Genomic DNA, 17,907 nt, shown 5'->3' with positions numbered 1-17,907 from the left:
ATTTTGGCTTAAAAAAAAAGAAAAGAAGAAGAGCGGCTTCAAGTTTATAAATTTATAAAACATGCCCAAGTTTCAGCATGCCAAATCCTCTAAAAATGAGCTAATCCCCAGTATCCATTCCTTCCTTCTCAAACTAACAGTATCCAATTGTCTTCCAGATCAAACTCGGTCCTCCATTCTCAGCCACATGTTTGAGTGGGGTTAACCCTTCCTATAGCTCCTACAGCAGGACTAAGCTCACCAACATACCCCACTATCTTCCTGTAATAGGTTCAGCAATGAACAGTGTGATCAAGTTTAAAGAAATGACAAAGAGTGAATCATACATCTGTGCGTGTGTAGGAGCTTCTGGAGGTGACCTATCTTCCCTTGAGCACTGCAATATGGGAATGTGACATGTGGAATTGTTACTGCCTAGGGGGAAAGCCTGGAGCTGCCAAGGATCCGATGTATATGGCCCTAGGAGGCTACCAACACTGGGAAAGGCAGCACTAGAGAAAAACTGTATTCTTGTTGATGTATTTCAAGCCACTGTATCAAGAGTCACCTGAAGCCAGACCATACATTCGAACTTCTCAGTTTCATGGACCAACAGATTTCTAATCGTTGATTAGATAGTAAGGCTTGAGCTTTCCATCACTTGCAACCAAAAACTTCTTTACTGGTAATAAGCACAAGGCATTTTCATATACCAAAAGCCTAAGCTGATTTTGTTGGTTGGTTTGTTTTTCACACAACTTTGAAGACTTTATTCTCAGGAAGAGGGTGAGGGGAAGAAAAATCGTCAAGAATTTCTTTCTAAGACCTAAGGAAGCTTTAATACTTTTTAAGATTAAATTTTAAATATCATAGTTGGAGGTCTGGGGGTCATCTAGTCCTACTAGCTTCTTTGACAGGGAATTTTAAAGAATTTGTATACAGTGAATGAAGGAACGAGTCAATGGGGTAGCTTAAGTCTAGGCAGGTTGGAAGGCCTGAATTATTCCATTTCCTCTGGGAGCTGTTTATAAAAGAGTTTTGGTGGTGGTTGTTTTCACATGGATACAAAAGTCAACAGCAGAGCCTGGGAAACCTGATTTCCAAATCCAACTTCCTCCGCCCTCCATCAGGGAACATCTCATAACCTTTCAAAAAAACAGAAAAATGCAAAGTTCATCGACATGATCGGCTTAGACAATCCGACAGTTTTCAAAATGCAATATGCTAATTAAGCTTATATTCCAGCCAGTTGTTCACCATCTGAAATTCATTTTCTCATGTACAGTGTTAGATTCACTGGCTAACCCATAAAACTGAACAAAATGCAAAAAAAAAAAAAAAAAAAGACAAATGCCTTTTCAACCCATAGTATCTACTAGTTCTAAATCCTAGGGACATGGGACCATGAAATGCATGAAGACAACAGGAAAAAAAAAAAAATCAACAGGGAAATATCCTATTTGCTCACTTCCTTGCTCATTTCCTGGCTACATAGAACTACTACCTCAAAGCGGGATTTTAAAGTGTGAAAAAAACGTGTCATTGGTCCTCTCTGACCTCTCTTTGTGCTTCCTTCTACCACTTCTTAATGTCTCCTTTTTCCAAGTGCTCAGATGCCCTCATCTCAATACTGGCAGTTACCACTCATTTGGTACTTACTGTAAGTCAAGTACCGAGCTAATGATTTCAGAAAGATTTAGTAATTTGTCTACAGTCAAGTGGTAAAGCCAAGATGGAGCCCAGATATGCTAGACTGTGAGCCTAAAGGGCTTCTCACTGAAAAGTGCCTGCCTTCCTTCCCCTCCTACTGGGACAGCCCTCCCCTTACTGCAGTTCATCTCCCTTACATAACGAAGGAGGAGAGGAAAGCAACCTGAATTAACTCAGAGAAACTCAGTCTTTTCAGAGGCGGCACATTTTATTTCAAAAGGGGTACATATTATTACAAGTTCACCTCCAACTGGCAGAATTTCAGACAGCTGATAAGAGCAAGAAGTGAAAAAAAAGAACAAAAATGAAAACAAATGGAAGCAGCAAAAGGGCATATATTTTTGGATGGGGTAGGCTGATGGAAGCTATCCAAGACTTGGCCTTCAGAGTTAGTGCCTTTAGTACAGTTTACATTTTTTCATAATCTCTTGCCCCTTCTACATTTTAATCCACATCTTTAAAAAAAAAAAAAAAAGCAACAATACATAATTGGCATTCAATAAATCCCTGCTGCCTTTATTTGCCATGTGGTGAACCAAAGCCCAGAGCAGATAATAAGTCATATTCTGAATGGCAGACGAGGGAATGGAAACCTCAGATCTCCTAACTCCCAGGCCAAGGTACCTTCTTTTGGATACTGATTACCAAAACTGTCCATTTATCTTTCTTTTCTGTTTGAGGTCTGCCTGAATAGAGATAAAACTAATTAAACATGGCTATAAAACCATAGGAATTTGGTTAGGTAAAAAGTTCTTTTTAAATATAATCAACTCCCAACTGAAAATAGCTTCTAGAAAGAATTATTTCATAAAACAGTTTAACCCATGTGTTTATTTTGTAGTAGCAGAAAAAGAAATCCATCCTTTAGCTGAGAGATTATCTTTAGTGCCACCTCCCTTTCCTCTAAACATACAGCAGCTGCATCTCAATTCAACTTTTGCTACCTAACATTTCTAAGAAATTGGCTTTTCAACAAACATTAGAATTCTAAACCTCCTGTATTTATTGGGTCTGCCCTCAGAGGCCAGTAAAAGTGCAATCATAGAACAATAGAGGTCAATATACCTCTTATCAAGAGTTCCCCTTCTACTGTGATATCATTCATTCTCGGAGAGGAACTCAGAAGGCCAAACTGCTATCAAAGAGGCATGTAAATAGATAAACTAAACTAATGAAGAGACCATAATCAAATAGTCCTGGGAAAGACAATTAGCTAGCCTCCTTCAGAAACAAACACTCACAGAAACTTTTAGAAAGCACAAAGGAGAACCTCTGAGAATAAAGCAGACAATATGAGTTTAAGGATACTGCCCTCCAGGTAAATAGAAAAGCAAAATTCTTCCCAATGACGTTAAAAAATGAAATGCACTTAGTGGAAAACGTATAGGCCTAAAGCAACTGTTATTCAAACAGTAGAAACCAGTCTATGAAAATCAAAATTGAAAATAGAAAGTCTATAATTCTGCTAATTAGATATTGCATTGCCCAGAGTTTGCTCATATACATAAATTAAAATACAACCATTTGAATACAAGTAAAACTATTTCTGAAAGGTTTTTCTTTCTTCTATGTTTGCATCTTAAGTCTGTATCTTAACTCATGTTCAAAGCAAAAACATATCAGAAAGAAAACTACTCTATTTAATTTTTCAAAACCTTTTTAGTTTAGGAAGAGTCCCTTTAAATATGAAAAATCTATCTACTAGGCTCTAAAGAGATGTACAAATAATCTGGGGAGTATATGAAAAATAGTTTCACTTTCTAAAACCAACACATACAAACAATAACTTACTCATTACTTCCAGGGGGAAAAAAAAAAAAAACTAGTTATCTTTTTTTTCTTTTACCCTTGTGGAATTCCTGTTTCCTTCCCTTAAATCAATTAGTTATTTATTTGAACCTGCTTTCTATTCATTTGTTGAATAAATATTCACTGTTGGGGCTACTAGCCTTCACATTGATAACATTATTATAACTAGTCAACAATGAAAATATGATTTTGCTTAACTCCTTTCTAACACAGACAGCTTGGAAATAAAAATAACCCGTGTCTTTCTACTGTAACACATAATCTTCTAGCAGTCTTGCATTTTTCATAAGCTTGCTACCACCACCCTGCTCTAGTCAACTTCAGCAGAGGCTGCAATCCCAAACGGCCACCTACCAACCAGGGGCATCCCAGCCCCACCAGGCCAAGCGCCTCATTCTGGCTGCTCTCACCCCCTCTAGCGTCGGCAAAGCTCATCTGTCTGATCCCCGAGTTACCTCACTGAGCGCGAGCTCAGCGAAGTCCTGCCCATCTATGACATCACCCCCTTCTTCAACCACTGCGAGGTGAAGCTTTAACTTCAGACTTGGAGGTGGGCTGTGCAGCAAACTGAAATGCTGGCCCCCACTTGCTCCTCAGTGGAGGAGTGATCCGAACGCGACCGGCTCAGCCTGCAGCTGCCGTGGGCTTTGTGTGGACTGGATTCCGAGCTGGGCAGAGGGGGAGGGTTATTACTCCAGTTCCCAGGCAGTGGAATTACAGCTAGAGCAGCAGGATATATGGGATTGCTTTTTCTCGTCTTCCTGGTAAGTGTTTCCCATGTTTTTCCTTATGATTGGTCCCAGAAAGTTTGCTCGGTTTTACTCTCTAGAAAAGAATGGCTTGGTATCATGAGGCATCCAGATAGGAACGTTTGCTCTGTCACCAGGACGAGCAGTGTGTGTGCATGCAAGCCAGCAAGGAAAAATTGGACTGTAAGAGCCAAATGCAAGAAGTTTCTTGAAACCTTTCTTTCATTAAAGAAAGAAAAATAATGATAAATGGCTATCTTATGTCTCGTGTAGTTGCTATTTGAAAAGAGGCTTATGGAAAATGATAAGTTGGAAAGTTAAATGTTAAAGAACACAAGGCAGATTTTTTTCAGAGAGGAAAGCGAAAGGTCTAGCTAAACTTGGCGTGTACTGTATGTGTGGTATGATCACCAATTGCTGTTTTTATAACTGTGAAAGAAAATCAATAATCCCTCAGCCCACGAGTACGCAGTACATGAAAAGCATACATCTTGCTCACAGCTAACCCAGCTACTCCTGGAGACTTATGTGCCTCTGCAAGGATTAACAGCTACACCTAGATTTTAAAGCTTGCACTGCTATCCTGCCAGAGCTGCTTCAAGCATTCCAGGCTTGCAAATCTCAACTAGTGAATTCAACTCAGAGGAAGGGGAAACTCTCTTACAAACCATATCCCCTCTCCAGCAGAACGCCAAAATCCATTGCTCGGGCAAATGTGGTATGTGACTAGCATAGTAATTGGCAAAGTCTACTCAGAAAAACTAACAAAGCTCAGCCTGGAAGCTAAGCCTGATGTATGCAGGGATTTCAGGGTGGCAGGGGGAAAAATGAGTAGAGCCTCATCAAGTGGGATACTGAAGAGTATCCATTCACTTGCAACTTATAATAGGAAAATCTTACATTGAAAGAAATATTTCATACCACAAAGCTTTCAAAAACTACCTAAATGTATCTACTCAAAAAAATTTTTTTTCAGTGAATTAGATCTGAAACAAAATGGTTGAATAGAAATAAAGAGTGCAACAGGCCTATATTTTCTCAACATCTGGGGGTTTGATTGTTATTTACTTCCTGAGAATGAAAAAGGAAAAAAAAGCCTTGATATGTGCCAATTATAGAACCAAATTCTCTAACGGTTTTAACAATTAGCTATTTTAAATTTTCTTAATAAATCGATCCGCTCTAAAATGCACACGTATGTTCCCTCATTAGGGAAACAATATGAATAAAGACACTATCATAGTGCACAGGCTGAGGCTATGCCTTTCATTTATCCCCAGTCACACAGGAATATCCTAACCAGCATAAACATAAAGAATGAATTTGTTTTCAGACAGGACCTCAGAGTCACAGATGACTGATACCCATCTCTTTTGAAATGAGGAAAGAAAGAAATTAACCTTTTAAAAGTACTACAAAATATTAATGTTACCGCTACTACCAATATTAATAATAACATGCCAGGTTTTAATCTGTAAGATTAAATCAGAGATATGCCACTTAGTTTGCAGATATATGTGTATATACAATGTACACACACACACATATCTAGATATATTAATTAGCCTGAAATAAAAAAACAGGCTTGCAAAAACATGATTGCATGTATTTAAACAGGAAAATCACGTCTAATTTCTTTTTTAAATAGAATGCTGCCAAAAATACATCAAACCCAAGATTCAGCAAAGATATTATTGAATGAATAAACATAATGAATTCATTAATATTGTATATAATACTGTATAATACTAATTATCAGTTATTAATTGTGCTGTATAATACTATGTTATTAATTGGGCTTTTCATCCCCCACCCCCCCTGCATTTTAAATCGATTATGTTTAGGTTCAGAATGCCCAATTAAACACTTCCTAAACATTAACATCTGTGAAATATATAACTGGGCAGCAAGTAAAGTTTTTTCAAAAAGAAGAAAAACAGTAAGAAAATTTGTCATAACTGAACGTGGCAGTAAAATAGAAGGTATGTTTCTTTTGCTTCCAAGTGTTAATTAAGGAGCCTCCAATTCTATCAAAACTTTTTCAGAGCTAAATGAAGCGGTGTGAAATAAATTTGGTTGAAATCTTGTGGCTGTCAGACTTTGTTAGCAAGCTATTAATTATCTTTACCCCAGTTTCTTCTCTAGCCTATATTGCCCAATCAAATAGAAACTCCAATTACATTCAGCATCTCTTGCCTAGGGACACAAGACCCTAATGAACACTCAGTGTCTCCAGATGAAAAATACAATTATCAGCTTTAAACACACAAGTGTACCGCAGATTTGTCTCTGCTTTTCTTGGCCACATACCCTAAGGCTTCCTCCTCTTTCTGGATTATTTTGAACAATTTTAAACCCAACAAAAATCAGTAGCAGAGGACTTGCCTTGTATTAATATTATATGAATGTTTCTTCTTTATGTTTTTATTCTTGATATGCCAATGTTCATACCAGTATTAGATTAAATCTGATCATCCAGAAAAAAAAAAAAAAAAGGTTTAAAACTAGCCATTTCAGTGGTTAACTTTTCCCCCTATTTTTAAGGTGGGTGGGCTACATAACAAAGAATGTGCTTAATGCCAAGATCCAAGACTAACTTAAAAATTCTGAATAAACTCCCTTAAATATTCTTTTATTCAATCAGTTCATTGTAATAGCATTATAACTAATTGCTGAAAGTCAAATGAAGGCCAGCATAAATGAAGCCAACGAGGGAAATAAGATTCAATAAATTTTTCAAAGGTTGTAATTTCTCCCCTTCTTTCCCCTCACTCCCTCTTCCCTCCCACCCCCACCTTGTGCCCCCGAGGCCTTCACTGTTCTCATCGGGAGGCTTTGTTGTAATTAAGCCAGAGGAAAAGTGGCCGGCAGCAGCCAACATCTGACTTGCGGCTTCTGAAAGCTGTGTTCTGGTAGAGTGTACCACCCCCCAGCGGGCAAAAACTCTACAGTAAATCTCTCAGCAGTATTAATTCTCCAAAGTGCAGTTTTCTCTTCAGAACATTAAAAGGACCTTTTGTCAACTCTTTCTAACATTCCACCATTTCAAAAATTTATCACAAGTCAAGAAACAAATTTCTAACTAAGAGATAGTCTGTAAATGTCTCCTGGAAAAAGCCTTCTGCCTCTTAAAAACCAAAACAGAAATATACATTTCAGAAAGCATTTTCCAGTTTCAGGATGCAGATCAACATCACTGACTTTGGTAAAACATCACATTAAAAAAACAAATTGAAAGCCATGTTTATATTGCATAGGAGAGCTGGTTTCAGGACTTTGATGTCTGTTGACAAGAGAGCTAGAGAAAACAGATTTTAAGTAAAAAAAGAACAAAACTGTAATTTAAGCAGCAGCTAAAGTTGTATTTGTTTAACATACACATAATCTCTTTCCTAGCCCCCCAAATCAAGTGTCAGGAATGCATAAAAAGCTCTCTCCAGGTATTAGTCTGCTTAAATGCAAGAAAGGAGAAATTGCTCTGATGAGACAATGACAGCTTTTGTTCTTTATTCTTTCACTTTTCACGTGCACAAGTTACCGTGGCAACTTTGAAAAGAAAACCCAGAGACCACATTTGGTTAAACCCCATTTTTAAAGTGCACCACTGAACTGTGGATTGATCAGTTTATGTGCTGATGATTTTCGTCCTCTTTAATGGTTTAAATCAGCAATACGCAACTCTGACATGAAAAAAAAAAAGGATGTTTTTTATGATTATGGATGTTATCATTTTCCAGCTCAGTGCATGGCACACAGCAGACCTAAATATTTGTTGTACTAGAGTATGGAAACTTGACTATTAGAAACTTAAAGCATATCAAGCAAATTGTACTCACCACACTGAAGAAGGAATATCAGGCTCACAGTGGGAAAATGTTTGCAGTTTAACAAGGATAAGCGTAATTTTAATTGCAATTGCCTAAAAGTCAATGCAAACGTAAAGCTTGTTCCCTGCCCCAAGCTCTCAACTGCTCACCTTTACCAACCTCTAAATTAATCTCTTATTCATTCTTACAAGCCATGGTTCTCTAACTTATTTAGTTTGGCTTAATATCATGTAAGGAAACAGGCTTCACTATGATGAAAGATAACATCCCAGTTTCCCTTTTTGTTTTAAGGATGCTTGATTTAACTTTACAAGCCAAAATAAATGAAGCAGATTTAGATTCATTTATCACAAACCTATTGGGGAAAAGAACCTGTAACACAAAAGGAGAAAGTGAAAATCCTTTGTTTTAGAACTTTCATCCCCTATTTGCATAAAAGAAACAAATCTTCTAGGCTAGAAAATAGTCTGGATAAAACCAAGTAAGGAAAGGCACACTTGCTTCCCTCCCTCTCAGCAAACCCTTCAGACTTCATGACTCTCAAGAGGAGAGTTAGAGGTCCTTCTGCTTGCCTGGCATTAAACAAAAGAATTGGAACTTTCCTGAAATCTGATGATCGTGGAAAATTTAACTACCAGACAGGCTGCTTAGAAAGCATTTTGCTGTCACTACCAACTAATCTGATATACTCCAGTTTTTCAGTTTAACCATACACATAGGTTATTTGAAATACTATTTGTCGTTGCAAAGACTTAACATTCAGAGGTTGATCATTTTGTAGAGCTTTCTAGCAGCAGTTTAAGCCTTCATAAATAAATTACTTTCCTAATACTTTAAATTATGATTGTATAAATTCCAGTACCCAGAAATATTCACAGACTTGGATAAATTTGAGGAATCATGTATTTTCTTCAGTCTCAAGGTTTTACTCAAAATAATGCAGTTAACTTCGATTAAAAGTTCTACATACTTTTCCACTTTTAAATTTAATATATTTAAAAGTCCCCAGATAGTTTAGAGACCATGATATGAGGCAAATCATTAAAAACAAACTAAAATCCCCAAACTCTCTACTCAATTTAAGATTTTATTTTAGAGCAATGATTTCATACCAAAAATCAATTCAAATCAAAGGGACAAATAAAGGATTTAGGAAGTTAGCACTATCAACGTATAATCTTAATCTAAATGATCAAAACATAAGAAATATCAAATGCCTTTCCATCTCAAACATTCCCACCTCCAAAATAGTAACAAAGAAGGAATCATATAAACATATAGACTGCCTCATGTTCTTGACTATAAATACCAGTATTCTATTCAGATACAACTTGTTCAATTATATTAGTTTTCTTAAAATATCTCAAAATGACAGCATCCTTATCTATTTACATACGTCTTTTAAGTGTATCATGGAAATCGGTGACTTTTCATAGATGTGATTACATTATAAATGCGTTTTTAAAAATCCATATTTTTTTAATTTATAAAAAGAAATTGATAGGAAGATCGATATTATAAGTTTAATTTACCAGTACGGTGATTATGTTTTTCTTTTTGCTACAGTTCTAAATGCTACATACTTAAGTAATGATATGATTTTTTTTTAACTTTAAACATTCCTTTAAGTAACCAGGGCTCCATTTATGCTTTCCCCCAAGTTACCCCATTAACAATATTTTTCTAAAAGATCGATTCCTTTTTGTTCAGAAGTAATGGCCTCTTTCAAGCCTATGCAGACATAAAGCCTCTGAAGTCGACGCTGTGGAAACCTGGCCACAGTGTGCATGCCAGTGGGGGTCATTTTTTTTTCCTCAGTCACATTCAACTACAATGTCTCTATATGCATGAATACGTAGAGCCAGCTCAGAAACAGGGAAGTCTAAACATGGGAGCAGAGCTGCTTATTTCAGATGGAAAGACCATTACAGCCTCTAATATGCAAAATAAAACAAATCTCTTTAGCACTATAGTTTTTAAATATAAAAAGGCAAGAGAAGATATAAAATATGAAACAAAATCACGCATGCATTGGACTGTTTGAGTAAAGGGAGTAGGAACTTGTGAAGGAATCTTCATTTTTGAACGAGTATCCTCTCCAGAGAAATATGTTTTGTATTTTTGCCTTTTGTTTTAATGCAATCTGGGGAGAAGAGAACGGCATTTTCCAAGAACTGAATGAGATTTTCGGCTTTCTGTTAATCCCACGTTATTACCACCATTGTATTCATGGCCATGTGAGTTTGCACATCAAATAGAGCAGAGGAAGCAGTTTCACACTTGTAAAACTAAACAAACAAAAATAAATTAATCTTCCTTTTCATACCAGTGTAGAATATTTTTTCTTTCTCTGGTTTGAAAATGTAAAAACCAATACATATTAGATTTTGAATTGGTAAAAACTTTACACTTCAGCTACCAGCTTTATCTCTGCTTATTATGATCATCACCTTGTACATACTCTAGGCTGACCAACAACTTTGGACTTCCATTCATCAGATTCATCTTCTCAACTTTAAAGTGTGCCCTGGGGTAGGAGAAATGCCTGCCTATTGGCAACCGTTTAAGCAGGTTCTCTGTGCGATTTTTATAATGGTTTTAATTAGTTTTTAATGCAATTTAACAAAAGTAACTGTTTCCTAAATTGCTTTAAATTTTTTTCTTAAATTTACCAAATTGTTTTATATGTTGAATAATTTTCAAGCTTAGAAAACATTTGACAGAAGATACTTTTTAAAATAACATTGTAATTATTAATTTCACAGCTTGGTTTTCCATTTTCACTTACCAAGAAAGCAAGAGTTCAAGAAAATACTCCACTGAAATTCAACAATAATGAGCAAAGCCCTAAAGGCATTACTTGTAAAACCTCACATTAAGCAATACATCACTTAAACTTTCCTCTGTGGGCACTTTGCAATACTCACTAGAGACTACTTTATCCATCTGCTAACTGCTATTTCTACTTCACGTTTCCTAAATAATAAATTAAATGTATCTGTAATTTTTTTCAGTATCCTTCTGTTAGTTCAGTCTATGATAGTCTTGATATCTGGTGACAAATTAAAAGAATCCGAATTTTTAATGAGAGCCAGAAACACAAATCTTGGCCTTATTTAAAATTCACTTTGAGTACTGTTTGAATTCTGGAACAGATGCTATCCTTGTTGGATGTAAGGTAATTACTGAGGGAGAAACAAATCGCTTCTACTTTTAGGGTCAAATATTTCCATGATACCCTAATGTAACTTACTTGTATAGAAAGTCCCTGAGTAGGTAACTTTACATAACAGATACTGAAACTACCCACCTCCCCTGTTCACCCCCCAAAATCTTCATGCATATTAGATAATGGACAAAGCAGCCATCCTTAAACTCATGAGTCTCTTTGGTCAAGCTGTAAGCCTCTTTCAGAAGTTAAAAAGATAATCTTTGGAAACTGACACGTTCTTGTTCCCACCTTGAGAGAAATGCCTTGTCAGGTTTTGATATGCTTTCCTAATGGTCATTACAAGGAGACAGACTGAAATAGTGTCCTTTCTGTTCCAAATACAGTTTCTCAAGTTTACTTTGTTAAAAATTGTATTCTTCTCAAAAAATGTTATGACTTGAACTTCTACACTGCCTTTGGCCAAGAATACCTGAGTAACTGGAGTTTCAAGATCATCAATTAGCCTTTAGAAATAGTTCTAAGGAGGAAGGTGGTAGTGCCCATATTCCACAATAGGGAACATTGAGGCCTGTAGGAAGAATTAAACAAGACACTGAGCAAATCAAAAGAAAACTTCTAACCCTTTTCAACTCTTTAAATTGTAGACTATATGACTTTGTAAAACTATGTTCAGAAATATCTAAAAAGTTATGGCATTTCATTAAAAACAATCCTAGTTGTGGCTTTGCTTACCTCTTTCATGTACTTATTTTCTTTTTTTTGCACACTTTATCATTTTATATAAGATATAAAAGAGAAATTTTAAAGATTGGCCCTGACCTGAATTCAAAATCCATAGAAGAGGCTTATTGTCTTTTGCATAAAGCTTTGCTTCTGTGTTTAATTCAAAGTCATACTAGCAGTCAGTTCACAACTGAAATTATTTTGTGACAAACTCAACTTTGGCTCCCACTTTATTTATATAGAAAGACGGGAAATAAAAGAGAAAGAGGTCATCTTATCCCTTTTCAACAACTACTATGATGAAAGATGTTGCCTAAAGAAAGAATTGAAGCTAAATTTCTAGGAAATGTCTCTAGTATGTTAAAGTTCTTTGTTAATAGCTGATTAAAACATTTTACTTTCACAGGAGATGCTCAGGTCCAGTGTATTTCAAGGAACAGAAATATAAAGGAAATCTAGTATGCTTCCATTTTTCCCATGAAGAATATTTGAATTAAGTTTTCTTTACCTCTTGAAAGAATACCTGTTCTTGCATAACCTGTGACTGCACCAGATATTCTGAGAAAGCAGCAAGAAGCAAAAGCTGGAAATAGCTATTTCACAGCAGGTAATCATACCTCAGGATGTAGCTACTGTACAAAGTTTATACTTGGATAATCCTGGATGGGAATAAAGGTGGGGGGTAACTGCCTGAAAAACCTATTACTGTACAGGCCTTAGCATCATGAATGGCTTTCTTCATGAGGATCTGAAGTTACTATCTCTGACCACATTGCACAGAAGAGCCAATAAGAATTTCAAAGAGAGCAATTTCCACTAAGGGAATTAAGCTACACAAAAGGAACCTTCACACAGAAACTCTATAAGAAAGGAAAAAAATAGGAAACCATGTGTTCTACACAGTAACAGGAACCTGAATTGTTTCTGGTCCCTACTTTAATGAGCTTGCCCACCACGCTGAACCACAGCTGGAATGTTCATTGACAACAGCAAGCCTGATCTGGAGGTGTGTGCGGCATAGAATAAACAGTGAAGAACATTTCCAAGGACTAAACAAGAGTTTATAAGTCCCAGCCCCTCACCAGGAAAATAATATATGTGCATTGGATTTTCACTCACGCAAAATTTACTCACATCGTTCAATAAGGTAGGAAAAATATTAAAGTCTTTTCTTTTCATGCCTGAAATTATAAAGGCTAACTAATACCTAAAGGTGTAGAAGAAATTATATTACATACTAGATAAATATAAATCTATAATTCTCCACCCATGGAGAAAGGTGAATCATATTTTAGATTAGAACTTGAAGAAAGATAAATACATTGTGAAAACATGTTATGAGCTAGAATATAATGAAAGATGTTCATAAACCCATTTAACTATGTACTACAAAACATACAGTAAAATAGGAAAAAAAGAATTTAACATGAAATGGAATTTTCCACTTAGATAAGATAGATGTATTAGCTATATAAATCTTTCCTTCCCCAAAGTAAATGAAAACAATTCCTTCTTATTTTTGTGCTGGAAATGCCTATCTCACAATGTGTAATATTAATAATCAAAGAAAAATAACATCAATAATCAAAGCAAGCAATTGACTTAACTGGGATTCAGGATCTCCAGAAGTGTGTAACTATTCCTGAATAGTATGAGAGTAGATTTTTTTACTACACATTTCTATACTTGTACAGTCTACCATGTAAAAAGCAGATATAAAATTTTGGTTTTTAAGAATAGTAACATTATTATCTTTAAATATAACAAATCATATTCCTATGTGTCAATTCATTATGAATATTAAGGAAAAATTAGAAATCAGACTAGCTTGGCCAATGGTCACAAAATTGACATAAAGTGCTATGAGAATACTTTAAAACATTCAATAAAACTATATTAAACTTTCAAAGTCAAATAGATTTGGGACAAAATACTTCTAATACCAGAAATATTTAAGGTAAAAATATTGTATGATTATGTTCATGGCTAGCTAGCATGCAAAAAAAAAAAAAAACCCTCAGCATGCAAGAAAAAAATTAACTAATAAAAGTGATTATTAGATGTTTCAGTGTTCACGTCTATTTTGAATTCTATTTTAAGTATACTGGTCTGACGGTTTTCTGTTGCCTTTTTTTTTTTTAACTCACCCCACTTTAGGGCTCTGAAACTACCTTGTGTAAAGACCTCAACACTGCTGACCATGATCAGCCCAGCCTGGAGCATCTTCCTCATTGGGACTAAAATTGGGCTGTTCCTCCAGGTGGCACCGCTATCAGTTATGGCTAAACCCTGTCCATCCGTGTGCCGCTGCGATGCCGGTTTCATTTACTGTAACGATCGCTTTCTGACATCCATTCCAACAGGAATACCAGAGGATGCTACAACTCTCTACCTTCAGAACAACCAAATAAATAATGCTGGGATTCCATCAGATTTGAAAAACTTGCTGAAAGTAGAAAGAATATACCTATATCACAACAGTTTAGATGAATTTCCTACCAATCTACCAAAGTACGTCAAAGAGTTACATCTGCAAGAAAATAACATAAGAACCATCACTTATGATTCACTTTCAAAAATTCCCTATCTGGAAGAATTACATTTAGATGATAACTCTGTCTCAGCTGTTAGCATTGAAGAGGGGGCATTCAGAGACAGTAACTATCTCCGGCTGCTTTTCCTGTCTCGTAATCACCTTAGCACAATCCCCTGGGGTTTGCCCAGGACTATAGAAGAGCTCCGCTTGGATGATAATCGTATATCCACCATCTCATCACCATCTCTTCAAGGTCTCACTAGCCTAAAACGCCTGGTTTTGGATGGAAACCTGCTGAACAACCATGGATTAGGTGATAAAGTTTTCTTCAACCTAGTCAACTTAACAGAACTCTCACTGGTACGGAATTCCCTGACTGCTGCACCAGTAAACCTTCCAGGCACAAACCTGAGGAAGCTTTATCTTCAAGATAACCATATCAATAGGGTGCCCCCAAATGCTTTTTCTTATCTGAGGCAGCTGTATCGACTTGATATGTCCAATAATAACCTAAGTAATTTACCTCAGGGTATCTTTGATGATTTGGACAATATAACACAATTGATTCTTCGGAACAATCCCTGGTATTGCGGGTGCAAGATGAAATGGGTACGTGACTGGTTACAATCACTACCTGTGAAGGTCAATGTGCGTGGGCTCATGTGCCAAGCCCCAGAAAAGGTTCGAGGGATGGCTATCAAGGACCTCAATGCAGAACTATTTGATTGTAAGGACAACCCGGTTGTAAGCACCATTCAGATAACCACCGGGACGCCCAATACAGTGCATCCTGCTCAAGGACAGTGGCCAGCTCCTGTGACCAAACAACCAGACACGAAGAACCCCAAACTCACTAAGGATCAGCGAACCACAGGGATTCCATCAAGAAAAACAATTACCATTACTGTGAAATCTGTCACCTCTGACACAATTCATATCTCTTGGAAACTTGTCCTACCTATGACGGCTTTAAGACTCAGCTGGCTCAAACTGGACCACAGCCCAGCGTTTGGATCTATAACTGAAACAATTGTAACAGGAGAACGCAGCGAATACTTGGTCACAGCCCTGGAGCCTGATTCACCCTATCGAGTCTGCATGGTTCCCATGGAAACCAGTAACCTCTATCTATTCGATGAAACTCCTGTTTGTATTGAGACTGAAACTGCACCCCTTCGAATGTACAACCCTACAACCACCCTTAATCGAGAGCAAGAGAAAGAACCTTACAAAAACCCCAATTTGCCACTGGCTGCCATCATTGGCGGGGCTGTGGCCCTGGTGACCATCGCCCTGCTCGCTTTGGTGTGCTGGTACGTTCATAGGAATGGATCCCTCTTCTCACGGAACTGTGCGTACAGCAAAGGGAGGAGAAGAAAGGACGACTACGCGGAAGCTGGCACCAAGAAGGACAACTCCATCCTGGAAATCAGGGAGACTTCTTTTCAGATGTTACCAATAAGCAATGAACCCATCTCAAAGGAAGAATTTGTAATACACACCATATTTCCTCCTAATGGAATGAATCTGTACAAAAACAATCACAGTGAAAGCAGTAGTAACCGAAGCTATAGAGACAGCGGTATTCCAGACTCAGATCACTCACACTCATGATGCTGGAGGACGTGCAGCAGACCATGTTTTGGTTTTTTTAAACCTAAGGGAGGTGATGGTAGGAACCCTGTTCTACTGCAAAACACTGGAAAAAGAGACTGAGAAAAAGCAATGTACTGTACATTTGCCATATAATTTATATTTAAGAACTTTTTATTAAAAGTTTCAAATTTCAGGTTACTGCTGCGATTGATGTAGTGGAGATGCCTGAACACAATTCTATATTTTAGTATTTTTTAGTAATTTGTACTGTATTTTCCTTGCAAATATTGAAGTTATAAACCATTTACTTTGTGTTCTACTGAGTAAGATGACTTGTTGACTGTGAAAGTGAATTTTCTTGCTGTGTTGAACAATCAGGACTGCAATCACATGAGATCCTTGTAGTATAAGCACAGGCCATTTTTCACTTTGGTATTAATAAAATGTTAAAAAAAAAAAACTGGCTGAATGAGAAAAATTAAATTTCAAAAAGTAGTTATGAAATAATGTTCCAACTATTAAATTTGTATTCCAGTGGTATTCAGTAATCAAAATATGTGAAGTAATGGGCAATATCAGACTTGCTGCATAGCTCCATTTTTATGCTAAGTAAATTAGACCTCCTTAAGAAAGTAAACATTATCTTCTGAACTGAATACATCAGTTGGCATAAAAGGAGGGTGAAGTCTGCTGTTATTAATGCCATTGTTAACAAAGCTTTGATAATAAAGGACTTCACAAAAACAATAATGTAAGCGTGCTTCCAAGTGGGGGAAACTTGTACTTAGGAAAAAACATGAAAACTTAGACTCACATAGCGTAACAAACACAAGTATCAATTCCATTTTGGTTTTGCCTATACTATCTTGATTTTTGAAATGTCAACTTTAAAGACACATTTGTTAGTGTTTACAATGTTTTTATCATAAAGGAAGTTAAAAAGCTTAAATGCATTTTAAGAGTAGTCTAACTACAAGCAATTCCCCTCAACAGTGAAGAGAAAGTAGTACTTTAAATAAGTGAGAATTTAAAAGAAAAATAAATACTGGAAATCAAATTTAGATCTGGTTTATGTGAAATGTTTTAACACTGTACATAAATGTTCGATTTACTTTCACAATGATCAAGAATACTGCCCATTACTGTCACAGTTTTCCAGATACTATGTAATGAACTTGTAACATTTTTTTCCAGCTTCCTACTGAATTGTGAGCTATGACTTGTTTAAAACCTCATCACTTTTCCGTTGCCATAACTTTTTTTTTCCCAACAAAAAACCAAAGTGCATTGTACGCCCTTTGGCCAGTCTTGTATGTGCCTTGATCCAACGCTACATGTATTCAGCTTTTAAAACTCGACAAATTTTTCATACTTCCTTAAATATGAAAAATTGTGGTCTTATTGCTGAATAAAACAAAAAAAAGTACAAAATAATCGTGTTTGCTTTTTCAAGATTATGTTCCTATCACTAAAGTAGCAAATTGCCCAGCACAGTAGTCCTAAATATCCCCATGTATTTTTCTAGGCAAAAAAAAAAAATAAATGTTGGCTACCAATAAAAAAAATAGCAGTATCTTGAGCTTGTGTATCATTTTACTTCAGTGTTTCATGCATAAACAAATATCCTAACAGTCTGTTGGAACACTCTTTACAAAAAACTTCAGAAGTGCTTTTGTAACCTTTCGGTCTTTGTACACTGCTGCTGTTGTCCTGGCTGATACTTTAAGGTGGTTTTTGAAAAATGTTATTTTTTAAAATAGCTTTTTGGTAGTATGAGTTGGCACCAGAGGATCCAAAAATCTCAGA

At 36.3% G+C, this 17,907-nt stretch overlaps 2 protein-coding genes across 8 annotated transcripts in view; one reads left to right on the top strand and one right to left on the bottom strand.

Annotated features, from left to right (window-relative positions):
• The window catches only part of MACROD2 (mono-ADP ribosylhydrolase 2), a 2,330,645-nt gene that overhangs the window by 1,970,953 nt on the left and 341,785 nt on the right, over nt 1–17,907 (bottom strand).
• On the top strand, nt 3,936–17,674 carry FLRT3 (fibronectin leucine rich transmembrane protein 3). 5 transcript variants are annotated; one of them, XM_059892643.1, is made up of 4 exons: nt 3,936–4,262; nt 6,092–6,229; nt 12,376–13,116; nt 14,127–17,674. In XM_059892643.1, exon 4 carries the CDS (start codon nt 14,170–14,172, stop codon nt 16,117–16,119), a length of 1,950 nt encoding a protein of 649 aa, XP_059748626.1. In that variant the 5' UTR covers nt 3,936–4,262; nt 6,092–6,229; nt 12,376–13,116; nt 14,127–14,169; the 3' UTR covers nt 16,120–17,674. The 5 variants fall into 5 exon arrangements, with proteins under 5 accessions (XP_059748626.1, XP_005214138.1, XP_005214137.1 ...); XM_005214081.5 differs by lacking the exon at nt 6,092–6,229 and having other exon boundaries at nt 12,376–12,576; XM_005214080.5 differs by lacking the exon at nt 6,092–6,229.

This window comes from Bos taurus, chromosome 13 (genome assembly GCF_002263795.3).
Source record: "Bos taurus isolate L1 Dominette 01449 registration number 42190680 breed Hereford chromosome 13, ARS-UCD2.0, whole genome shotgun sequence".
NCBI lineage: Eukaryota > Metazoa > Chordata > Mammalia > Artiodactyla > Bovidae > Bos > Bos taurus.
The sequence above is the reverse complement of the archived record's forward strand: the minus strand, read 5'-3'. Positions and strand labels throughout refer to the sequence as shown.